This window comes from Balaenoptera ricei, chromosome 3 (assembly GCF_028023285.1).
Source record: "Balaenoptera ricei isolate mBalRic1 chromosome 3, mBalRic1.hap2, whole genome shotgun sequence".
Taxonomy (NCBI): Eukaryota; Metazoa; Chordata; class Mammalia; order Artiodactyla; family Balaenopteridae; genus Balaenoptera; species Balaenoptera ricei.
Window position 1 is genome coordinate 95,898,139 of NC_082641.1, and position 27,245 is coordinate 95,925,383.

Below are 27,245 nucleotides of genomic sequence, written 5' to 3' on the forward strand. Positions count from 1 at the left end.
AAAGGTTTTGATTTCTCCATCGAATCTGAATGATATACTTGCTGGGTAGAGTAATCTTGGTTGTAGTTTTTTCCCTTTCATCACTTTAAATATGTCCTGCTACTCCCTTCTGGCTTGCAGAGTTTCTCCTGAAAGATCAGCTGTTAACCTTATGGGGATTCCCTTGTATGTTATTTGTTGCTTTTCCCTTGCTGCTTTTAATATTTTTTCTTTGTGTTTAATTTTTGATAGTTTGATTAATATGTGTCTTGGCATGTTTCTCCGTGGATTTATCCTTTACGGGACTCTCTGCACTTCTTGGATTTGATTGACTATTTCCTTTCCCATATTAGGGAAGTTTTCAACTATAATCTCTTCAAATATTTTCTCAGTCCCTTTCTTTTTCTCTTCTTCTTCTTGGACACCTATAATTTGAATGTTTCTGTGTTTAATGTTGTCCCAGAGGTCTCTGAGACTGTCCTCAATTCTTTTCATTCTTTTTTCTTTATTCTGCTCTGTGGGATAGTGGAAATAGTTATTTTCACTATTTTATCTTCCAGGTCACTTATCCATTCTTCTGCCTCTGTTATTCTGCTATTGATTCCTTCTAGAGAATTTTTAATTTCATTTATTGTGTTGTTCATCATTGTTTGTTTGCTCTTTAGTTCTTCTAGGTCCTTGTTAAACGTTTCGTGTTTTTTCTCCATTCTGTTTCCAAGATTTTGGATCATCTTAGTATCATTACTCTGCATTCTTTTTCAGGTAGACTGCCTATTTCCTCTTCATTTGTTTGGTCTGGTGGGTTTTTACCTTGCTCCTTCATCTGTTGTGTATTTCTCTCCTCATTTTGCTTAACTTACTGTGTTTGGCGTCTCCTCTTTGCAGGCTGCCGGTCCGTAGTTCCCATTGTTTTTAGTGTCTTCCCCCAGTGGCTAAGGTTGGTTTAGTGGGTTGTGTAGGTTTCCTGGTGGAGGGGACTGTTGCCTGTGTTTTTTGGTGGGTGAGGCTCGATCTTGTCTTTCTCGTGGGCAGGAACGAGTCTGATGGTGTGTTTTGGGGTGTCTGTGAACTTATGTTTTTGGCAGCCTCTCTGCTAATGGGTGGGATTGTGTTCCTGTCTTGCTAGTTGTTTGGCATGGGGTGTCCAGCACTGGAGCTTGCTGGTCCTTGAGTGGAGCCGGGTCTTAGTGTTGAGATGGAGATCTCTGGGAGAGCTCTTGCCGACTGATATTACGGGGGGCTGGGAGTCCAGTGTCCTGAACTCGGCTCTCCCACCTCCGAGGCTCAGGCCTCATACCTGGCCGGAACACCAAGACCCTGTCAGCCACACGGCTGCTAGTGCTGGAGGGTCTCCTGCAGAGGCAGGGGGTGGCTGTGGCTCACCGCGGGGACAAGGACACTGGCAGCAGAAGTTCTGGGCAGTACTCCTTGGTGTGAGCCCTCCTGGAGTCCAATAAGCATGTTTTTAAATTTAATTCTGGCTTCATGTTTATCTATGTAATTTTATAATCCCAGAAACAAAATAAAATAACAGAAAGGGAACCAATATAAAAACGAACAGTATTTTGCTATAAAAGTTCCTAAAAGAGCTGAGCTAGAGTTTGCCACTCTTTCCAAGAGTAATTATCTGAAATACTGAATATAGCTAAGCATTACCAAATATATTCTTATGGGCTTCCTAAAAAGAAATTCTCAGATCCTGTTTTATCTTTTGCTACTTAAATTAATTGAAGAAAAGGAAAGGAAAAAAATAAACTTCCCCTCATACCCTGATTTCATGATTTTGAAAATTATGAAATTATTTTAAGGTTTTATTACTTAAAAGAGTATTGCTTTATTTATCTTGCTTGATATAGACAGAGGAGTTGTCAGAGTTAATCAGTCACAGGTATTAAGGATCCACTTATCAAACACTGTGCTGTGTCTTGCTGAGTTTGCAACTAGTTGTTACCTCAAAAATCTGCCCAGAGTCACACTACCGGATAATGTCAGAAGCAGAGTTAGAACCCACATTTCCTGACCATAGTGGAGTATTTTCTGTTTGTAAGCACCTATGAGCACATGTGGAGTGGGCTTGATTCAAGACACGTGGAAGAAGTGAGATGTTGAAGGGTATGAACAGGTGGTGGGGAGAAGAGCTGGTGTTCCATGAGGGAGAGAGCTTAGAAGCCTTGGGGAAGAATAAAGGGAGCAGCCTAATGAGAGTGGAAGGCACATAGTAGGAATTGTTAGTAACCTGGGGTTAGATTAAGGAGATCCTTGCAAACCATGTACTTTTTATGTTGTAGGCCCTGGAGTGCTTTTATAGATTTCTCAAACAGAATGACTTGATAAAATTGTATTTTGGGAAGATCATTCTGTGATGGTGAGCATGAAAGATTGAAGTAAAGTAATACCAGGGGGTGGAAAGGCAGGATAGATTGAGCTATCAGGTTGTCGTAGTAGGAATGAAGTAGAAAATTCAAACCCATGAGGCATATCTAGGGAGAAAAGCAATAGGACTAGAATTTAGTTTAATACAGAGAATGAAGGGAAGAGTGTAGAAGGATTGTGATCCTGATGCTGCTGGTCTAGGAACACATTTTGAGAGCCACTGTTACAGATCTTGACAGACGTGTTTGAAGTTATCCAGATGAGAATGAGAAGGAAGATTTTGTAATTTAAGAAAGTGATCTTTAACTTCTGGCATCCATGGTCTTATTTACCACAGTGATAGTGTGTTATGAAACTGGCCGGCATCTCAGCATTTTTTCATCTGAACTTTCCATTATTTATTCATTTATTCAATAAATGTTTACTAAATATTTAATATGTGCTAGGCATATTTAGAACTGGAGATAAAGAGTAAGACAGACTTAGCTCCTGCTCTCATGGAGTTTACATTCTCCTGGGGGCCATATATACACAAATAGGTAAACAGGCAAATTATGTAGTTGCCAGTTGAAGTACGTCACACGAAGGGCACAAACAAGGGAAAGAAGATAGAGAGTATCAGAGACCAGACTCTGTTAGGTATGGTGGTCTCTGAAGAGATGACACTGAAGTTGAAACCCAAAAAAGAGAAGGAACTAGGTCTATTGAGAGGAGGAGGCGGGAGTATTATCTTAGTTAAATATTTATAGGCCTTCTAATGAGAGTGGCCTTCTAATTTTATATTTATAAAATATAATATTTTATATATATTTATAGCGCTATTATTATTTTTAAAAAGTTATATGATAAGGCAAGATGAAAAATCTTTATTCTAGGAACTGAAAGTAGACTAGCTTGCTTATAAGTTTGGGGAAGGGAGGCAGCGGGGAGGTGAGGGAGAAAGAGGAGAGAAGTTAAGGGCAATCCTGGGCTTTCTGGTTTATGTAAATAGATGAATAGTATTGTTTATGGAAATGGGAAGAACGTGCGTGTTTGTGTATGTGTGTGTGTGTGTGTGTGTGTGTAGGGTCAGGGGGAGCTCAGCTGTGTTTTGAGAGTTTGGTCAAAGAAGCAGTCAATGAAGGTGATTAAAATCATTACTACATTAAAGTAAGATTACACAGTAAGATTAAGATTACACAGAGAGGAAACTTTCATTATTACTAAGAAGATTAGGAGATCCCCTAATTTTGGGGGTGTTTAAAGTAATATTGGTACCCACAAAGATTAAAAAGTTAGAAAGTCAAGTAAAAGATTAAAATTCTTAATCAAATGGAAAAAAGGTAGATTGTCCAGAAGGGAAGTGAAAATAATAAATTAATATGTAATCATAAAGATAGATTGTTGGTGAGAGAGGCCGTTGGCTCTTCAGAGAATATAGAAGATAATTACCATGGACATAGAATATCTAACATTATCGTTGAAATATGAAATGTTAGTATTCATAGGGGTTACTAAAGGGACAGTGTCAGAATTGAAAGGAAAAAGCAGTTTCTAGGACCTAAAACCTAAGAATCTTAGCAAACTCCTTGAGAATAAAATTTAAATGCCTAAAATAGTTTTTAAAATCTGGGTTTAGCTAGCTCAGTGCCCTAGAATTTCAATGACTACATAGAAAATTAGCTCATTAAAATGAAAGTCAATCTTGTTTTTATTTTTAATGTGATATTTCCCAGATCTCTAAGGGACCATTGGAAGGATTTAAATGTTCTGTATCCTTATGAAACTGAATTATATAGGCCTCCTTGAATTTAAAAAGTGTAAAGACTTTCCAAGTAGTGTTCAATTTAAACTTGTGGCTTTCTTTCAGAAGGAAGCTCTGTTCTGAGAGAATACGGTTTTGTTTACATTTGGAAGAAATAGACATTGGTGTTTTGTTCACCACTTATGTATTCATCATACTTACCACAGTGCCAGACACATAGTAAACATTTAGTCAATAGTTTTTGAATGAATAAGTGAATGAATGAATATGAATTTTACATTCAGTTTTGCTTTTTCTGGAAAGCTGATAATCTACAAAGCAGTTCATTTGTGGTATGTGAGGAGATCTCTCTCCCATTAGTGCATTCAAGTATTGTACAGTAGCAGGGCTATACCTAAATAGTGTTAGTGTTGATCAGAAATGGGCTAGAACATTTTTGAGATTGTGTTTCCATGCATTACAGAAGAGACTGATATTATTTTAAGCCAAATAAAAATTCCTTTTCGAATTTGTGTGAATTTTGATCATTTTGATCAGTCTCCTGTTTACGGCTAATAATCTACAGTTGACTGTGTCGTCCCTCAGTTCCAAATATGAAAGGATTGAATTCATGATGCTTTTGAGAAGATATACTGTAAAAGAATATTGGAAACAGTTATATGAATAATGAGATATGCCAGGACCTCATTTTACTTGGATTATTTTTGAAAGTTTAATAGATGTACTTATTACTCTCACATGTAGAAAAATGACAGATATTTCTATCTGGTCCATAGTTCTCTGTTCTTAAAAAAATCTGGCATGTTCTTTTGTATTTACTTCCTAGTTATGTATCCATACTTCCTTTATTTTGCTTAGTTATGTATCTGACTTTTTTTTTTTTCCTGAAGCTCTTAATTAAAATCAACTTTTCCTCTACAATACTTAAAATTAATTTGGGCTCCTTTTTCTCATGATCCTGTTACTCAGTGATTGTTTTCTCAAATACTTGTTTCCAAGACCTTTGTTAGTTTTATGTAGACATATTTTAGTGGTTGGAGTTTCATCTCCAGCCAACCTTTCTGGGTTAGTAATACTGCTTTACCCTGGCTTCTAGGCTAGAACCTCATCAATCATGTAGATGTAGAATAGGACATACGGAACACTAAAGAAGCAACATCATCTTTTATTCTAGCAGCAGTGGAGAGGATCATTATTTACCAAAAGGAAACAGATTGAGCAGAGATTTGACTATGTTAAGTGGTATTATTATTTTTAAAAAGTTATATGATAATTCTCAAGGGTTGAGCTGTTTTTAATGTTTTTTATGCAAAAACATTTTATGGGCTTTTAGCCAGAGAATTTTTATATATAAATGGTAATAGAGGGACAGCGTAACATTTATGAACTTGGAGGCAATGTGATGTAATGGACTTGGGACTTTAGGAGCAGATGCTTTGAGTTCTGACCCCTTCACTTAATAGTTTTGTAACTGTGGGCTAGTTACTTGACCTCTTTGGGCCTCAACTTCTTGTTTTGCAAAATGGAAATAATATGATTTATTCTCCAGAATTTTGAGGGAGTTGAATGCAAGTATATACACAAAATGCCTAATGAAACTTTTGGCACATTAAGTTTTTCTCCAAAGACAAATAGATCCTATTGCTAAGTATAGAAAGGAAGACGTAAAAAAAGTTTCTTCATGATTTGCTAGAGCTTTGTGCCCATAGATCTCTATATTGTCTTAACCTGTGATCCATAATGATCCCAACAAGGATGTGTGTTTTAAGAAGGCATAGAGTTTTTACTTTTTTGTTCACTTTGAATAAAAAGTCAATTTGTGCTCTGAGGTCCTAGGTGGCTGCTAGATACAAGGATATGGGAAGATGGAGGATGGGCAAGGGGAGTTTAACGGGCCCCTCGTCCTACTTCCACCTATATTTTTCTGTTTTAGCTTTTGTATTTATGTGGACAGTATTGTTTGAACAAAAGGATCGGTGTCTTTCAAGAAAGTCTGTAAAACCAAGAGCAGGCTCGAGCATACTATTCCTTGACTTCCCTTTCTCTCGGGTCCCACTCTGCTTTCTCCTTAGCCTTGGTAGGGCAGGGAGGAGGGAAGAGTTTTCCAGGCTGTCTTCTTGGTAGAGTTCTCAGCCAACAAAACATCACAGAAGAAGGGTCCTATGCAAAGAAGGCACTCCTGGTAGAAAAGTTCCTTGGCCTGCTTAGCTCTAGGATTGATCTCTGCCCATACAGAGGCACATTTTGGGCCATGATCAGAAATTTTCCAACTTTGAAATAACAGAAACAAACATCTTGCCTCTGATTACTTTCTCCTATTTGTCCTTATTGAGAACTCTTTGATTGACCTTTACTATTTTTGTTTTCTTCTTTATCTGTCTAAGACTCTGATCCATCATTTACTCTCTTTTCAGTGTCCTAGTCTTCCCTGAACCCACCAGCAAGAACTGTGCTTCTGGATAAATCTATCTGACTTTACTCTGCCATCAAGCATTAAGCATTGCTGGAGAAAATAACACACTGGCTGATGAGTTGCCTAATAATTTCTTGAGCTCTGAGTTCCTTCTCTTTCAGTTGTCCGAGTGACTTCTCTCTCCTCCATCATCCTCTCTGTTGGCCTCTTACCATCAACACTTAAGCATGCTCAAAAGAATCCAGCATCAAATAAAAGTAACAAATGAATCCATCTGCTATTTGAGATGCCTCCCTCTTTCGCATATTCTCACAAACTTTTTAAACAAGTTGTTTATTTTCATGGTCTTTAGACCATTCCAATACTGTTTCTGCTTTTGTAAATTTATTTTACCTTCCTGCTTAATAATGCTTAACAGCTTTCTCATTACTTTATGCGAGAGTCTCATATCCCCAGCCTTACATTCATATCATTCTATTTCCCCTTTTCTTGTCATATGCACTCCCTTCATTTCATCAGATATACCTGGTTTTTTCTTCTGTCTCTGGGTTTTTACAGGTTCTGTTTCTTCTATCTAGAAAGCACTCTCCTCGATTTCCCCAACTCCTCGAACATACTGTTCAGTTGTCACATGTCATTTCCCAAGAGATTTTCCCTGACCTGACCTGACATGCCTTAGTCTTCCTACTTTATACCTTATCTTCATAGCACTTGTCACATTTGTAGTAATTTATTTAATGTGTTTCTTCCCATGTCTTTTAGTGTTAGTTTCTAAAGAGTAGGGATTTCATTGGTCATAGGGCCTGACACTTGTAAGGAGCTCAAGACATATTTGTTGAAGAAATGACTGAATAAGTGAACAACTTTATTTCTCCATAGCTCTGTAGATCAGTGTGTCTTTGACCTTATGAAGCTTCTTTTCATTGTCAGTGTATAATAATAAGTTTTAAGTGGAGGTGCAGCAATTACTTCCTCTACTAGAGTTATTAAGCAGTGTACTCAATAGGGCATAATAGCTGTATAGCATATACACTTTTTCTTTATCATCCTCTGCTTTTTACTTTTTAAAAAAACTAGAAATATGTAATAATCTCAAAGTTTTTTATTAGGAAGCTGAGTATTTTGTTTCTTATGGCATTTTAAATTAAATCACATATTTATTGACTACTCTTTAGTGTATGCCCCTAAATGAAAAACTAAAATATAGGTAAAAGATTTTTATCAATTTTCCAAAAAATGTTTTTCTAAAAATAAAATACACTTTAAAAACAGTTAAGGAATACATATATCCAAAAGAGACACCAGAAATTCTGTTTTCTACCTAAATATATTAGACTTTTCTCAGCTCCTAATACTCTAGTAAATAAAAGGTTACCGGTCAGAATGGCCATCATCAAAAAATCTAGAAACAATAAATGCTGGAGAGGGTGTGGAGGAAAGGGAACACTCTTGCACTGTTGGTGGGAATGTAAATTGATACAGCCACTATGGAGAACAGTATGGAGGTTCCTTAAAAAACTACAAATAGAACTACCATACGACCCAGCAATCCCACTACTGGGCATATACCCTGAGAAAACCATAGGTCAAAAAGTGTCATGTACCACAATGTTCATTGCAGCTCTATTTACAATAGCCAGGACCTGGAAGCAACCTAAATGTCCATCAACAGACGAATGGATAAAGAAGATGTGGCACATATATACAATGGAATATTACTCAGCCATAAAAAGAAATGAAATGGAGGTATTTGTAATGAGGTGGATGGAGTTAGAGTCTGTCATACAGAGTGAAGTAAGTCAGAAAGAGAAAAACAAATACAGTATGCTAACACATATATACGGAATCTAAGGAAAAAAAAAAAAAAAAAAGGCCATGAAGAACCTAGTGGCAAGACGGGAATAAAGACACAGACCTACTAGAGAATGGACTTGAGGATATGGGGAGGGGGTGGGGTGAGATGTGACAGGGTAAGAGAGTGTCATGGACATATATACACTACCAAATGTAAAATAGATAGCTAGTGGGAAGCAGCCGCATAGCACAGGGAGATCAGCTCGGTGCTTTGTGACCACCTAGAGGGGTGGGATGGGGAGGGTGGGAGGGAGGGAGATGCAAGAGGGAAGAGAAATGGGAACATATTGTATATGTATAACTGATTCACGTTGTTATAAAGCAGAAGCTAACACACCATTGTAAGGCAATTATACTTCAATAAAGATGTTTAAAAAAAATAATAATAAAATAAATAAATAAATAAATAAATAAATAAAAGGTTACAAAACTTTTATAATGAAGAACAATTTGACAGCTGAAAGTACAGCTAAAAGTATAAGGTAAATTAATGAATATATAAAGGAGCAGAGAGCAGTGACATTGTACTCATTTTGTAGATTTCTCATTTCTACACAAAATAATAATGGTATGTGCATTTAAGTACAGTCAAATATTGCACATATGTACAGAGATTGCTACCATGTTTTATGGATTAGTAAAGAGTGTTAAGTGGAATTCTGAAGATATTTTAGTGTTTAAAAGTAACCTTTATATCATTTATAGAGCTACTTTAGTGCTGTAAAAAAAATCCCCGTCAACATATCTACCTGTGAATATGACAAAGAAGAATGACAGAATTTGGTTTACCACTAGGAAGCAGATTAAATGATCTCTTAATTACTTCTCGTATTAACATTTACATGTAACTATATTCCCAGCATATTCTAATTCAAACTCAAAACAGAAATTTAGAAATGAATGTAGTTTATATTTAACTGAGTTGAGAAAACATATGGTAGTAATTAAATTCTGTCTTTTTTTTTTTTAAACAAAGCTTTTTTATGAATAAAATTGCTGGCTTCCAAGTACTTGTACTTTAATTAAAACAACAACTGTACATTGTAATCCAGATTTTCCTCTTAAATACTTCCTTTATATCTTATACTTTATTTTCTTTAAATTATAGCTCTGTGTCTTGGGTAGAATTCTAAGAGAGTAATAATGGACTTTACCCTGCAATCAAAAAAGCAGTGTGGTAATATAGGAGCCAAGTGACAGCTTTTTCACTCTAAGTATATAGATCCATAGTCTGGACAGGAATCTTTATGAGTGAGATAACATGTCTTTCTGTCTGTTTACAACAGAATATTGACTCTTTCAGTTTCCAATAGCTGTAATGGAAACTAACCTAGATGAACATCGCTACTTACTTTGCAGTAAGTGACTGACTACTTGACCCATTATACTCATGGTGGAGAAAGAAGTAACTTGTTCATGACCTGCCATAATCTACCCCAGCAGGTCAAGCTTTGATTGCCTCCTGTTTATTGATTGCCTTAGTATGCCCATTTGAATTAAATTATGTGGTAGAGGCAGGATATATCTGGGGGGAAAGGAGATTGGAGTTTATTTTTAAGGAATTCTTTCTGCAGGAATTGGAGCCAAGAGTTGATTCGGAATAATCAGTTTTTGCTTATTTTCTACCAATAATTGTGTGATTTGGGAAATATTTTTGTTGCCTTTTTTTTTTTTAATGAAAACGATCTATCGCTTATATAGTATCATGGTAAAAACATTATTTGCCACATAATTACTTAAACCATGCTTTTATGAGAATAATAAATTACATTTATTAAGGGCTTATTATATGTTAGGGTTTATTCTAAGTGCTTGAAGTCCTGCTTCTACTGTGGAAGCCATAATGCTGTGATCATGCCTCTCATACCTCTTGATACAGCTTGAATTCAGGCACATGATTTATGCTCAACTGGTTAGAAATCTCTGCATGAAACTTTACATCCGAAAAAAGCAATACAAAGGAATAGGGGACAGTTACAAATGAGGCACTGGTACCAGCAGTGGTAGTGGTGCCAACATTCTCAGCAGAGGCTTCCTAAGCCAACTTTTCTTTCCTTCAGCATGATTTTCGTGGCATTTCTGGCCTCCTAGTGCTCTTTAGTTCCAGCTTGTTTCCTAAGTCTGTTTCTTCAGCTTCATTTATGTGTCCTTTTCTGCTTAACTTAACAGATTGCACCTGCTCCTGCAACCAAGAACTCTGACTGGTACAATTATTAGTGGTAATAATTGGGCTTAATCTCTAACTATCTGGAAATATATCCTTTTTTTTTTTTTTTTTGGTAGCTACAGCTGTCAAAACCCTGAATTTCAGTTAACGTTGTAAAAGGGAATTTGAAAGGGGGAAAATATAGGTTTTAATTATTTCAGTAGTGGCATCAGAAGGAAACAATGAACATCTAATTAAGAATACTATTTTCAAGAAATTGTTCATATAGTTCCACTCTAAAAAACTTAAAACATTTTTTTGTAGATGTTATTTTTTGTTCACATAATTTTTATTATGAAAAGATATAATTTGTATTGGGCATGTATTCCTGATATTATGGAAAACATCCCTTTGATTTTCTTTTGAAGAATCCACCCCTTCCTTGCTCGTAGGGTAAGGCCACACCCACCAGCCAACTCAGAGATGGTGTATGTGAGCTATACCTAAGCAATCAGCACATTGTGTCTCCTTACATACATGGATTGGTTCAGATTGGGTGAGTATATATCAGTATATACTGATAGAAAGATGGCTGTAGCAGCTTCAAGCACTACAGCCTCACATATCATATGGAGCCTGAGAAGGAGGCCAACATATCAGAAAGTAGAACTGAGAGGATGGAGGGAGAGAAACTGAGTCCTGATGATATATTTTGAAGCCTAAATCCAGCTATGCCTGAAGCAATTCCTACTCATACATTTTAATCCTTTGAGCCAATACATTACCTTTTTGCTTATGCTAGTTTAGGGCGTAGGTTTCTGTTGTTGGCAACCAAGAGTCCTAGTTTCTTTGGGATGTAAATGCTAAATCATCTTGAATTGGCATCATGGATTATTGCCACCACATTTTAAAGGTTAGCTTTTTATTTATATTTTAGTTATATATACCTTTTATACATGAAATATTAACAAGGAAAAGCAACTAATACTTGAAGGTGAAGAATTAATCCAGAAAGAGATGAGAAAGAGATGAGAATTGAAACCTTGAATTCTATAAAACTTTAAGATAGCTGCATTTTTACTTTCTGTATGACTTAAATCTGTAAAACCCAAGATGAGAAACAAAACTTAAAAAGAATATTATAGTCATGTAAAACGTGTATTTTAAAAAGTCAAATTAAACACATTACAAACATTTGCTGAATTGTATTTGATTTGTAATAAGCACTTCCCTACATTTTATACTGTTATTGCCTTATTATATAACTTTCTGAAGTTTTGATGTTGAAACATTGTGATTTTCTGTCAAACATCGTGACTGAAAATATGAGCGTATGGATGAGAATCATGCTATTTCCAGATTTTTGTACATAAATATTTTAAGTAGGAAAGTAATATTTATTAATACTGCCTTTAACTGCCCCAACGTCATTCAGTATCCCTGTATTTTCCCTTTACCAATCATTCTTGGTCTGAAATTGAAATTGATTATCTTCATTTCCCTCTTGCTTGGAATGGATAAAGAAAAGAACCAGTGAAAGCACTCCAGGGGGAAGATGCCCTCAAGAGCAAACTCTCAAAAACCTATGTTAGTCAGGATTCTTCTGGGTGTGAACGTCAGAGATCTAACACAAATTAACTTAGTCAAAATTTGCTGGCTCAAATAGCTACTGTGAAACAAGAGGTGAATCTCTAACCTCAGTCATGGTGGGATGCAGGGGTTCAAGCAGTATCACCACGGCTTTGTCTCTACATTGTTCAGTTTTACTACTCTTTTGTAATGGCTTTATTCTCCAGCAAGTACTCTCTATGGACTGCATGTGTCCAAATGTCTATCATTCTTATAGTTCCAGACTTCAGATAAGTATGAATGACTGTTGTTTTCCCCAGTGACAATTTAAAAAAATCTCAGGGGGGTGGGGGAACCCCAAAAACTATTGGCCTTGCTTGGTTCTCATGGCCACCAGGGTTTGGGGATGGAAGGCCGCATGATTGATAGCTCTATCAGTATCACACTGAATGGAGTTGTGATATTTCCAAAAAAGAAAAGATGCCAGTGAGACAAGTAGAGAAGTCCTCTTCCAGTAGGGCTGATCTACTTCCCATTGCAAGCTGTTCTGCTTGCTTTTGTTTCCCTATCTAATATATCATTCTTGAATTCAGTTGAATTCAATTGCCTCCTTTTGAAAAGATGCAAATGCTACTTCTGGTAGGATTTAGTTATTTATATCCAGTGCAAATTATATAAGAAAGGTTTCTTCTAGTGTGTAGCTGGGATCACCTGTGCTTAAGGACTGGAAATTTTGGCTCTGGAAAGGAAAGTAGGTATTTTGAAGGTTGGCAGTGTAGCAAAGTGGTAGACAGCATGGACTTTGGAAGCCATGTGGACCTGAGTATGACTTTGCCACTTCCCAACTATATGACCTTAGGCAAGTCACTTAATTTTTCAAGTCTTCATTATTTTAACCTGTAGGATGAAAATAAAACCTATATCACAGAGTGGCTATGAAAATTAAATGAGGCAAAATATGTGAAGCATTTATCACAATACCTAGCATGTAGTGGGTACTTGGTAAGTAATAGCTTACTGGATATTATGATTCGCACTGGTAATAACAATAATAATAAACACTGTCTCTTGCCACCCTTGTTCCCAAATACTTCCCAACTACCTAGGATTAAGAGTTTGAAAAGGTTCTGTAGTTCAGCTACATTAAGGTTCACATCAAATTTTACAAGTGAGTCTGGAAGTCTGATTGCTGTTCATAATGTTGGTTCTATGGGGAAAATTTTCTTGAACTTGAAGAAAATATATTTTTGTAACATAAGTGATTCTTCAGTGGAATTTGCTTCTCTTTGCTGTGTTATTGTTGTTTTTTAAATTATATTTAGTTTTTCCTTTTATGAGGGTCAATCAAGTAAGTAAGGGTCAGAATCTATTTAATAAAATGCTAGAATTAAAGTATATCCTAACAGAATAAAATATATTCACAGAGGCTGCTGATGGCTATAAGAAGTTGTGTCATAGCCATGTGACTTGTTGCGGGGAGAGGTGCTTAACTTAGAGCCTAATTAAGCCACAGATGAAATTTCAAGCGTTTTCATTTTGTTTTTATAGTCAGATATTTAACATTTCACTTTAAAAGTCCTGTCATAACTTGTGGCCCTTTACAGTGGTGGGCTGACTGACTCAGTATGAGGAAATGTGGTTATGGTAAGCAGGCACAGAATTCAGCTGTTTTGTTATTAATGAGAATAAATTCATGCATGAATAATCATAGACACACATAGCTAAAATGATGACTTTCTAGTGTAAAAAACTTAGTAGCCAACTGTGTTAACATTTCCATCCCTGCTTTGGTGAATGTAGGTGATTATCATGATATTAAGAAGTCAGAGTTATGGAGTTGATATTGTACTAGCTTACCTTTAAGAAAATTTATTTATGACCATAGACGGTGATACTTTATTCAGACATCCCTCATGCTATTATTAGTCACAGAAATGCTAAATCTGTGTGTATGGATGGCTTGTCACAATCTAATATAATGATTAGGAAAATAATTAATATAGTGTACTCTAAATGATAAATTTTTATCTTCATATATAAACGATAGCACAGATTTTCAAATTTATCAGGAAAAGGAGACACTAAGCAAAACCTAAGAAATAATGGATATTGTTTTAGTGTGACATATGATTTTCTAAATAAAGCTTAGAAGCACTTAGAATATACCTGTATTCCTGTTCTTTCAGCATGTGCAAAAATAACATCTTGATAATAAAGGTTTTCTTTTTATAGATTGTCAGTAATTTTTATCAGAAGTATATAATCAAGAAAGGATAATTGTTTCTGCCAAATAAATATCTATCCTTTTTTATGTTTTCTGCAGTAAACACTTGTGGCATTTTTAATATGTGGGGTTGTTTGCCACATTTTGCAGAGTCTAGTTCACAGTCATAGTCTTCAGTTTTGGAAGAGAGCATAAAAAGGTCATTCCATTTATCCCCCATCCATTTGATGGTAATGGTAATGTGCTTTGCAGATATAATATGAAATTAACACCTTAGGCAACAATTTTTACTTCCTAAAATGTCATTGTATTTCATGTAAACAGTTGGGTTTTTTTATCTTTCTTGCCAATAAGAATTGTAAGTAGAGTTAAGGACAATTTTATTTTTATAGAAATAGAAAATCTGTGGAAGAACTCTGCTACTTTTTCTTTCTGAAAGTGCGATAAAGTGTAAATTACCATAGGCCCCCATGGAAGGAGCCAGTTACCGTTTGAGTAGAATCCAGTTCAGATACTGAAGCACAGGGAGATTACATGACTTGCCTATGTTATATATTGAATTAGTAGTAGAGGTAGAATTGAAGTACTAGTGTTTCGGAACCAAACTTGGGTCTGCTCGCAATAAAGCCAATCTGCTGACACCGGGTTGTGGTGAAGAGAAGCGCAGCATTTATTGCAGGGTTCCAGGCAAGAAGTTCAGGACAGCTAGTAGTGCTCAAAGCACCCAAACTCCCCATGGGTTTCAGCAAAGCATTTTTAAAGGTGAGGTGAAGGAGGGGCATCCCAGGGAATGTGATCAGCTCATGCATAATTCTCTGATTGGTTGATGGTGAGGTAACATGGGTGGTATCACAGGGGTTAACATTATCAGTCCTTAGGCACCAGTACGTCTGGGGGCTCTGTGCTCATGATCATCAAGTAGTTAATTTCTTACATTTGGTGGTGGTTTTAGCATCTGTAGAACAACACAGGAAATGTGCATCAGATACTATTATCTAGGTACTTCAAAGAGGAGCTAGAGCAGAGGATATGGGGCAGGGGGTCTGTCCTGGGAAGGCCCCATAAGGTCCTGCTCCGTTATACTAGGCCCTAATTCTCAAGTCAGTTCAGCCCAGAGCCAGAGCTGTGGATGCTTTCTTTGTGGTTATTATGTGAAAGGCTTGACAACCAAAGATGTAAAGAGAGTGGTCTCAGATGCGTCTCCCCTCTCCTCTCCTCTCTTCTCACACACAGTCTTAGTTAGCTTGAGATAGATATACATGTATATATAAATCTAAAACCACATATATATACTGCCTGCTACAATTAAAACTTAATTTCATAGTCTTAAGTCAAGTTATCCTCAGAAATGTCCATTGTTACCCTTAAAAAGAAAGACTTTAATATTAGTCACAGCTGGAGAGAGAAGAGGAAACTTACAAGGAGCAGTTTAATTTTCAAGTACATTTTGGTTTTCTCCTTGCTCTGTAGTAGAGATGCATGCTTTTAGTAGATGTTCACCTTTAGAAGCCAGTCTCTTGCCTTTGACTGAATAGAAAGAATTATAAATACTGTATTGACACCAACTGGTTGCTGTGGAAATCATTTTAATGTTACAAACTGACACCCTGACCACACTGCAGCATTAAGTGAAGAGAATGAGGGGCTTCCCTGGTGGCGCAGTGGTTGGGAGTCTGCCTGCCAATGCAGGGGACACGGGTTCGAGCCCTGGTCTGGGAGGATCCCACATGCCGCGGAGCAACTGGGCCCGTGAGCCACAGCTGCTGAGCCTGCGCGTCTGGAGCCTGTGCTCCACAACAAGAGAGGCCGCGATAGTGAGAGGCCCGCGCACCGCAATGAAGAGCGGCCCCCACTTGCCACAACTAGAGAAAGCCCTCGCAGAGAGGCGAAGACCCAACGCAGCCAAAAATTAATTAATTAATTAATTAATTATTTTAAAAAAATGTACTTAAAAAAAACTTTTAAATGAAGAGAATGAGAAGTTGCTGTTTGGTTTTAAGTCTGTAAAGCAAATGCTAGGAAGGTTTTTGGTTTCCCCGAAGTTCCACAGCCTGTAAATGACAGAGATGGGACTAGAACCTAAATATTTGCACTCTCAATCAAATTCTCTTTCTACTGCACTAAATTACATTTTTCTGAAAAGTAATATGAGTGGTTCATATAGGGAAATGTTTCAATGAGGCTTAAGTTACTGTTTCTTATCTCACGTTCACTTAGGTGTTTTCACCCCTTCTTTTCTTTTTTTTTTTCTTTTTTTTTCTTTTTAGCTGTGTTGGGTCTTCGTTTCTGTGCGAGGGCTTTCTCTAGTTTGGCGAGTGGAGGGCCACTCTTCATCGCGGTGCGCAGGCCTCTCACTATCGCGGCCTCTCTTGTTGCGGAGCACAGGCTCCAGACGCGCAGGCTCAGTAGTTATGGCTCACGGGCCTAGTTGCTCCGCGGCATGTGGGATCTTCCCAGACCAGGGCTCGAACCCGTGTCCCCTGCATTGGCAGGCAGATTCTCAACCACTGCGCCACCAGGGAAGCCCCACCCCTTCTTTTCTGTACCTTCTGCATTAATTTTTCTTTTGGATCTGGTTCCTGATTAGGTTGAATATTTAGAGAAATACCTGCCATTTTTAAGGAGAAAATATCTAATAATGTTACCCTCATTTCTACTTTATATTACAGGCAGAAGGAGAACTAGAGCACAAATTTGTCTTCCTTCTTATTCATTTGAATAACAGAATATGTTAAAAATAATTGTAATATGCAAACAAAAAATCACGCAGTGAAACTACTTACATGCTTAATAAGAATTCAGCACCATAATTAAATTGCAAAGTTTAACATCATTGTATTCCATTTTAATGTTAATATTTGATCTTACTTATAATGGATGTCTGCATGTAGACTTTTTATTTACTATAGAGGTTGTAGTATAGGATATTAAAGAAGACATTCAACTAGAACTGGATTTTTCTTATGAGCTCTGAGGTTCCCGTAGCAATTTTAGACAACACATGCTGTTTTACTGGAAGAGTAACTAGAGGATATAGTCTGATCACTCTCTGCCTCCCATGGTAAACCTTCTGTTTGTTTTGTGAATTTAGTAGTTAAAGGTGCATGATAAAACTTGTCATCTCTGTTGGATGATGCTAAATCAGATGGTAATAAAATGGCTGCCAAGCTCCAGCAGCTCTTCTTTTTATTCCATTAAACATCAGTTTCTTAGATGGTCATACATCTGGTGTGTTCAAAACCTTCTTACTCTGAAAGGACTAAAATGTACAACGTAAGTTTTAAATTCCAAAGTAAAGGGAAGAGGGGGATTCTTCATAAGTGAAAACGTTCCTCAAACATGCGAAAGAAAAGAGAATTTTTCGTGGAAATTTATTTTCACTTTTCTGACCATTATATGATTTTCCTAGCAATACAAAATAATTCCCTGCAGTTCCTCCCATTTACTTGTTGAAGTAGAAAAGTACATTAAATCTTAATTAGCCATACTACCTATAGTAGCATCTGGTGTTACTGAGTTTCTGCAGGCATCTAAAAGCAGTGTAGTAATCATTCCTTACCTGGAGGAAAAGATTTCAGCATTCTGTTTCATTAGGTGTTTTTTCTAGTCTTTCCTTCAGTTACATGATATGTTGGGGAAAAAATTATATATTCAGTTAACATGATTTGTTGAGAAAATACACATATGCATACACACACATATGCATATATGTGTATTTGTATATGCACCTATGTGTGTATGTATATATACACATATACATACATGCATATGTGTGTGTTGTGTTTGTATGTATATATTTATGTTCCTTTCTCAATAGTATTCTATTTCATACCTTGGAAAATATAAATAACCACCAAAAATATAAGATCAAGATGGCTTCTTTTAAGAAACTAAGTTGTTATTCCACTTTTTTTTGCTTTCACATCACAGATATTAAGAAAACTAGAGGACTTAATTTGGCTTAGACATTTTTTAGCATCTGTTTGGTTTTTACTTTGTTTTCTTGACTCGCTCAGTTGTAGTGGGTTGGCCAAAAAGTTCTTTTGGTATTTGCTTCCTTTTATTGTGAGTGTTTCTTATTTCTCTAAAACACTTTGAATTCCCCCTCCACTGATTCTTTTCCCTCCTTTGTTTGTTTACATGCCTCACTTATGTGGTAGTATCTGAAAGTAAAAAAGCAATTTAGAAACAAAGTTGAATAAAATTCATTGTTCTTAATTCTGGAGATTGTTTACTGAGGTTATTATCTTGTTGATGAGTTATCTTCACATCAAGCATTCAGGATATCAGTTACCAGACACATCATATTTAGTTATGGTGGGCTTATGGTTGTGTATTGTGCAGAATTCATGAAGGCGTTTTCTACAGATTTATCATGAATTTATGGCCAATGGAACTGTTTAAACTTCCTAATCCATTTGTTCCACTGAGTAGCCTTAGAGTTAAAACAGCAGTTTCCATTTCCCTTATGGGTAGGTGAACCCATGCACACATTTATCATTGATTTCTAGCACTGGAAAAATGTAGAAATTGGGTGAGTTGCTCTATATTCAAAGGAAGGAGAATATTTGGGAGGAGTTTTCCTGAAAATAGGATTGGTGAAATAAAAATAAAATGTATATTCACCCTAAGGGAGATAAACTACCAGAAGCAAACCTCTTTGGTAGATGTTTGAATCAGGGATATAATCCAACCATGGTAGAGTATTTGGTTTGACTTTCCTTTGAGAAGCAGGGACGACCCATGGTATTGGGCTGGCAGGCATGAGGAAGCCATCACCCTTCTCCTCTCCCTTCCTTCCCCCCAAATTATAAATAGAAACACTGTGTCCAAATAACTGCAAAGATACAATCTAGCTTTTTTCTTTTCCTATTTTAATAAGCCTTTTTATTTTTTAAGAATTAAGGTTAGCAAACTTGAGAGAGAATCTAAAAGTACTCTTTCAAATGTTTCTGATCTTCAGTTGAGTTACTTGAATTAGACACATCTATTAATATAATTATTGCATTACTACATCCATTTTATTATATGCAGTCTAGAATACCTGGTCTTTTTACTCCTATAATCCTGAAATAAACATTTAATTTTTAGGCATTACAAATGCCCAATAGCTGTGTTTTTAATTAATGTGAATTGTATTTTTTTTTTATGAATAGTTTAGATGAATCTGTGTATCCAAGTCTTGACCCCCTGAAATGAGTAATCCTTTGTATTAGGGAAGAACATCAGTAGGATTAGAGATTTCTTGACTTTCTCGATCCTTCTTGTTAGTCCTTCAAGAGACTGCATAAAGATGATAATAGGTGTTCTGTCCTATTCACCAAGTTTTCTCCATTGATTTCAGAACATTACATTGTCAGAGAGAGAGGGAAATATCAGTACTTTTTTCTGTATCACACTCCCCACCTTTAGCACTGCTTCCCATTCTTTCTTTTAGCCATTATTTACTGAGGACCTACTGTGAACCAGAAGTTGTACAAAGCTCTGGCAATATGTGACCTTAATCATTCTGACCATTATGGAGTTACAGTTTAATAGAGAAGGCAGAAAAGAACGTGGATTCCTGAGTCACACTGCCTGGGTTTTACTCTTGGTTGCATCACTTCCTGGTGAAGTTGGACAAGTCACTTCATCATTTGTTTCAATTTCCTTCTTGCTAAAATGAAAATAACAACTCTACATTAAATGAGATAATGCATGTGAAACATTTAGCACTCATGTTAGGAGAGGAAACTTCTAGGCTACTATCTCTAACCCTGTTAAAAAAGTGATTTGACCAGCTTTATTTAGTTATAATATTTTTATTTAGCTTTTGTAGCCTTTTCCCAGTCCTAGTATAATACAGCCTCTTGAATACACTCTGGTCACCTTTTCTTCTCTCCTTCAAAAGCTCCTGGTATTCTGTCATTTCTTGGAAGCTTCCTCATTTAACAGCTCTTGGCTAGACATTCCTATCCATGTAACACTCATGACTCCCATTACACGCTGTGCAGTAACGTGCAGTTACTCCTTCCTTGTACATGTTGCTAATGTGGATTATTTATTTACTTATTTGAGGTGTGACTACTGGGTATCTTTTCAGTTATTTATTATCTGTCTCTTGTTGTAAACACCTAGAAGGGAAGAAACCATAGCAATCTGCACAGTAGGCATTTAATAATTGAAGTAAGTGAAAACAATTTCCATTCTCAGTAGAGGAGAGTATAGCTTTCTTTCCCCAGGCTGTTTACGTGGTTGAGAACAAACAGGACTGTCAGAACTGTCCATCTTATCCTTTAGATGCAGAGGTGTATCAAGTTCTATTGAACCCTTTGTAAAATGAATTACCTTTTTCATTTTTAAGTTTTTACAGTTTTAAATGTGTATTTTCCAGTTTCAACTGTGTACTATTTCTCCATTTTAGCTCATTTGTTAGATTAAACTTTGGGAATGTCTTTTATTGTGAATAGTAATTTTCTAAATTTTTACTTTTGTTTTGCTTTTTGATTCTTTGACTACTTTCCCATAGCCATTCACTTTCTTCCAAGTCTTACTCAGAAGCCATTCAAAGCTCTACAATTAGATTACGTTTATTAACCACCCTATGATTAAGCCATGTCTTCTTTTTTTCTTTTTTATTTACAGTTTGCATATTATGTGCTGTACTTTGACTCATTTAATAAATAATTACTCTCCTTTCTTATAATTCTGTCTGGAAATTTTCATTTTCATTTTATTTTCTTCCTTCCTTTACAAAAACTAGAGATCAAGTGTAAAACTTTCTGGATAAATACATACTAAGGCTTTGTGTACCTAGCCCTTAATATTTTCACTGTTTTACAAGAGAAGAGGTTGTCAACTGACTGCTAACCACGTGAGATGCCAGTTTGATGTGACAAATCTGTCCGTTAAGACTGATTTTCCAAATAGTATTTCTTGGAAACACAAAATCAAAGCTGTGGAGTACTCTGTATGATTTTTAGTTCTAAGGATGTAGCATGCAAGTATTACTGTTCTCATTTTGGAGAGCAAAAAATAGACTGGGAGAATTAAAGAGATTTATGCGTTATTTCTCCATTCATATGGTTAGTGTTGGCTAGTATGTGTTGGTATTACTGAATCTGAACCCAAGTTCCCTGTCTCCTGTTGAATTGTTGTAAATTCAAATGAAAACACTAAGAAAAAAGTCAACATTAAAAATATAATAGCAATTGGTAATTTAGCACAGGGCATGAAATATTACCTCAAGTCATAGTATGCTCATTAAAACATTTTAAATTAACTTCCTCAAGGCATCTCTTAAAGGATTTGGTTTTATGTACTTAAAAAAAATTTTATTGACAGATCTATTTGTCAGTCTTCTTTAAGATATTGTTAGCTACTCATTCACTGAAATAGTGACGTACTAAATAAAAGATAACTTTTCATATAGTCACTTGCGTTGTTAAACTTAAACATTTGATGTTAAGATTATATATATACATATATATAAACACACATATACAGACATGCTCATGTTTATTTATGTTATTTATAAATCTTTTTCTCTAGAAAAAATAATAATTATTTATTTACAAAGTTATTATTGACATTGTTGGGATGACAACAGAGGAAGATTTGAAATACAATCTAAGTATTATTGTAGAAGATGTACTCAGTACTTTGAAAACTGCCTAAAAGCCACCTGATAAATGAGTGTGCATTTGTTGGCAGGTAGTAGATCATGCTACAAACTTACTATCAGATAATGTTATTCATCCAAATATTTATGAATAACTATCATAATCAGTGTACTCACACCCCATATCAAATCCATTAACAAATCCTGTTATCTCTACTTTCAGAGTATATGCTAAATGTAATTACTCTCACCACCACCTACTTCAAAATTAGATTTCACCTTTTGAGAGACACCTGCCCCATGCATTTTATCTAAATTGGGACCCTATTTCCCAACTCCACATTCTTTCCCTCTATTCCACTTTATTTTTTTTTCATAGAACTTTCCACTTTTTGATATTATATCTTTTTTTAAAACTTATCACCTGTGGTTTATTGTTTGTTTCACCATTAGATTGTAAGCACCATGAGGGTGAGGATTTTGTCTTTCTTATTAATCCAGTGGTCACTAAATGTACAACAGTACCTGGCACACCTTAGTTATTCAGGAAAATGAATGTAGGACGGAATTAGTGCTGTGGAGATATTGGAACTTGGTGCAAGCCATGTAACACATTTTTGCTTAACACATTTTTAAAAATTAGGGAATGAGTGAATAAATGAATGTAAAAATTAGGCTTTTGTAGTCCACTTTGGAAAAATATTTGTCATTATCTACTGAAATTGAACATACTTATACCATGTAACTCAGAAATTCCACTTCTAGGGATATACCCCACTGAAATGGAGATGTATGTTGTGGACAACCATGTTCATAGTAATACTATTCATGAGAGCTCCAATGTATAAACTGCCCACATGCCCGTGAATAGTAGAATGGATAAGTAAATTGTAGTATGGTCATACAACAAAATACTATACATCATTGAGAATATACAAACTATATTAACTATATAACTATAACTGTATTAAACTATATAACTATATAACTATAGCTGTATTAAACTATGGATGAATCATATAATGTTGAGTGAAAGAAGCCAGAGGCAAAAGAGCACATATTGTGTGATTTTACTTATATAAAGTCCAAATCTATGTTTTTAGATGTCAGGATAGTGTTTATCCTTGAAGGGATGGCACTAGAAGAGGACATGAGGAGGTACTCTAGTGTTTTATGTCTTAAAGATAGTACAACATGACAATCCTAGTCTTAAAAGAACTAACTTAATGAAGGAGCAACAAACAAACATTAGGCTGACTAAAATAACTAATGTATAAAGTGCTTTGAATGAGCAGAGGATGAAATAATTAATTCTGTTGAGGTGTGTGTGGAAAGACAAAAATAAGTAGTTTTAATACCTCTAATAGTTTTTTTTTTTATTTTTTTTATTTTTGCTGTGTTGGGTCTTCGTTTCTGTGCGAGGGCTTTCTCCAGTTGAGGCGAGCGGGGGCCACTCTTCATTGCGGTGCGCGAGGCTCTCACCTCCGCGGCCTCTCTTGTTGTGGAGCACAGGCTCCAGACGTGCAGGCTCAGCAGTTGTGGCTCACGGGCCCAGCCGCTCCGCGGCATGTGGGATCTTCCCAGACCAGGGCTCGAACCCGTGTCCCCTGCATTGGCAGGCAGACTCCCAACCACTGCGCCACCAGGGAAGCCCTAATACCTCTAATAGTTTTAATAACCTTTGTCATAAGCACCAAAATTTTTTTTGAATTTTATTTTTTTTATACAGCAGATTCTTATTAGTTATCTATTTTATACATATTAGTGTATACATGTCAATCCCAATCTCCCAATTCATCCCACCACCACCCCTTCCCCTGCTTTACCACTTGGTGTCCATATGTTTGTTCTCTACATCTGTGTCTCTATTTTCTGCCTTGCAAACCAGTTCATCTGTACCATTTGTCTAGATTCCACATATATGCGTTAATATATGATACTTGTTTTTCTCTTTCTGACTTACTTCACTCTGTATGACAGTCTCTAGGTCCATCCACGTCTCTGCAAATGACCAAATTTCGCTCCTTTTTATGGCTGAGAAATATTCCGTTGTATATGTGTACCACATCTTCTTTATCTATTCATCTGTCAATGGGCATTTAGGTTGCTTGCGTGACCTGGCTATTGTAAATTGTGCTGCAATGAACATTGGGGTGCATGTGTCTTTTTGAATTATGGTTTTCTCTGGATATATGCCCAATAGTGGGCTTGCTGGGTCATATGGTAATTCTATTTTTAGTTTTTTAAGGAACCTCCATACTGTTCTCCATAGTGGCTGTATCAATTTACATTCCCACCAACAGTGCCAGAGGGTTCCCTTTTCTCCACACCCTCTCCAGCATTTGTTGTTTGTAGATTTTCTGACGATGCCCATTCTAACCGGTGTGAGGTGATACCTCATTGTAGTTTTGATTTGCATTTCTCTAATAATTAGTGATGTTGAGCATCCTTTCATGTGCCTCTTGGCCATCTGTATGTCTTCTTTGGAGAAATGTCTATTTAGGTCTTCTGCCCATTTTTGGATTGGGTTGTTTGTTTTTTTTAACTGAGCTGCATGAGCTGTTTATATATTTTGGAGATTAATCCTTTGTCCATTGATTCATTTGCAAATATTTTCTCCCATTCTGAGGGTTATCTTTTCATCTTGTGCATAGTTTCCTTTGCTGTGCAAAAACTTTTAAGTTTTATTAGGTCCCATTTGTTTATTTTTGTTTTTATTTCCATTACTCTAGGAGGTGGGTCAAAAAAGATCTTGCTGTGATTTATGTCAAAGAATGTTCTTCCTATGTTTTCCTCTAAGAGTTTTATGGTGTCCGGTCTTACATTTAGGTCTTTAATCCATTTTTGAGTTTATTTTTGAGTTTATTTTTGTGTATGGTGTTAGGGAGTGTTCTAATTTCATTCTTTTACATGCAGCTGTTCAGTTTTCCCAGCACCACTTACTGAAGAGGCTGTCTTTTCTCCATTGTATATCCTTGCCTCCTTTGTCATAGATTAGTTGACCATAGGTGCGTGGGTTTATCTCTGGGCTTTCTATCCTGTTGCATTGAACTATATTTCTGTTTTTGTGCCAGTACCATATCATCTTGATGACTGTAGTTTTGTAGTATAGTCTGAAGTCAGGATGTCTGATTCCTCCAGCTCCATTTTTTTCCCTCAAGATTGCTTTAGCTATTCAGTGTCTTTTGTGTCTCTGTACAAATTTTAAGATTTTTTGTTCTAGTTCTGTAAAAAATGCCATTGGTAATTTGATAGGGATTGCATTGAATCTGTAGATTGCTTTGGGTAGTATAGTCATTTTCACAATATTGATTCTTCCAATCCAAGAACATGGTATATCTCTCCATCTGTTTGTGTTATCTTTGATTTCTTTCATCAGTGTCTTATAGTTTTCTGAGTACAGGTCTTTTACCTCCTTAGGTAGGTTACCAAATGTTTTTATAGCATAAAACTTAGAAGTTCTTTTCTTTTTAATTAATAGAATCCTCAAAACCAGATAATTTTATGATGAAGAGGCCAAGCACTTTTTAACAGACATTGTCTTAACTTATGGCAAACTAGAACATTCCTTAAGAGAGAGAGATTTTATTTCCAGACTTAAAAACTGAGTTTTTAAATGTTCTGAATCACAGCAAGTTGAAAATGATTAATAAAATATGTAAACACTATCACAATACAGTGTCAGCCCTAAGGAAAATAAAATTTTATATCAATAATAAATTTCACTGATGAACCAATGGAATATCAGGTAACAAACATGGATGAGATAGCATTGGCACAGCCATCAAATTGACAAAAATGTGAAGGTCTGGTATTTGCCAAATATTTATATAGGGAAATGGGAACTCTTTTATACATTTCTGGTGGCAAAGTAAATTGGTACAGCCACTTTGAAAAGCAATTGTATAACACCTAGTAATCTTCGAGATGCACAAACCCTATGGCTCTGCAGTTCACCTCTCCAGATGTCAGCATGAACCAACATTGTACATGTATAGTGGAAGCAAGCAGAACCCTGCAGGACCCCCACCCCAACCCCAAATAAAAACGCTCCTCTTTGTCCCCTGCCTTTTGTTTGTAGAAAAACTGAAGTCTCCCAGTCATCCCTGAGTCACAAAAGAGCAGGCTTAAGCAGTTAATGATTAGCATAATACAGTCACAGACTCAATGTCTGGTGCACATTCTTGAGTTGTTTTACAGATACTATAACTCCCATCAGAGGGAAAAAGCTAACTGCATGATAACCAGATTGTAGCCATGACATAAGCTGCTCCATCTTGAGCAGTACTGAATCTATAGCTAGCACTATTTGAAGAACTGGCCTTAAGAGAATGGGATTAACACTATTGCTCAAAATAATCTATATCTTTGTGGTCATCAGAGGAAGTAGCTTGTTCTGCCTGTATACATAACAGGCAACTAAAATTGTCAGCAGAGAGGTGCTACAGACCCATCTTCCACTCTAATTATACGGCACCCTATGTAAGTGTGAAGAAGTTATGGAAGACAGACCTTGGCCCCTAATCCCGTAGAAATGGAATTACGTCCGATGGGTGGGGATTTGTAAGCAGCTCTTTTGCCCCTTTCCTGTTTGTCTGTTTTTGTTCCCCTTAAGCCTTAATTATAAAAATGAGATCACGAGGTAACATTTAACCTAACTCCTGACTTATGTTCTGCTAAATGCATACAGTACCTTGCCTAACCTGTTGATTCTTTCCCTAGACTAAAAGAAGTAGGAATGAAGAATTAAGTAGTTAAAGAATGACTAGCTCTGTAACTCTAGCAGCCCCCTTAGCAATCCTGCAGCCAGACCACATGGGCAAGATAACATCTGAGGAAAGATCATTAGGAGTCAGTCAGCCTTCGTGCAGTGGAAAATGACACAGAACCTAACCTTCTGTCTCAATGATTAACTGGGCTCACTTCCCCCTTTTCCCTTTAAAAATCATCATGGCTGAGCAGAATCTTCAGAGTTGTTTTTTGGGGACATGAGTCCACCTTTTCCCCAGACTGCAGGCTTTCTGATTAAGCAACTTTTCTTTCTACCAACATTTGCCTCTCGACTACTGGCTTTTGAGCAGTGAGCGCCTGAACCTGAGTTCGGTAAGAATAGGATGATTGTTACATTTGCAGTAGTGACAAAGTAAAACAGTATCATGGCCTATTCTAGCTGGATAATTAAGCAGGTTTCTTTGTAATGTGAGACATCATATAGCAGTCAAAGTGGAAACATTAGACTTCCATTTTGCCAAGATAGATAAATTTCAAAAATCAGTGCAGATTGAAAAAAAGAAAGTTGCAAAATGAAGTGCACAGTAACAAGAATTGTATAAAATTTTAAAG

At 36.3% G+C, this 27,245-nt stretch overlaps 1 protein-coding gene across 2 annotated transcripts in view; it reads left to right on the forward strand.

Moving 5' to 3' along the window:
• Positions 1-27,245, forward strand: part of COMMD10 (COMM domain containing 10) — a 167,966-nt gene that overhangs the window by 71,056 nt on the left and 69,665 nt on the right. The window contains exon 6 of one of the 2 annotated variants that reach the window (XM_059919423.1): positions 6,511-6,782. The exons of the other annotated variant lie outside the window; for it this stretch is intronic. Within the exon in view, the coding sequence (XP_059775406.1) occupies positions 6,511-6,528 (18 nt within the window). The 3' untranslated portion in view covers positions 6,529-6,782. Of the gene's footprint in view, positions 1-6,510; positions 6,783-27,245 lie in introns of those variants that run through there. 2 annotated transcript variants of the gene reach the window in all.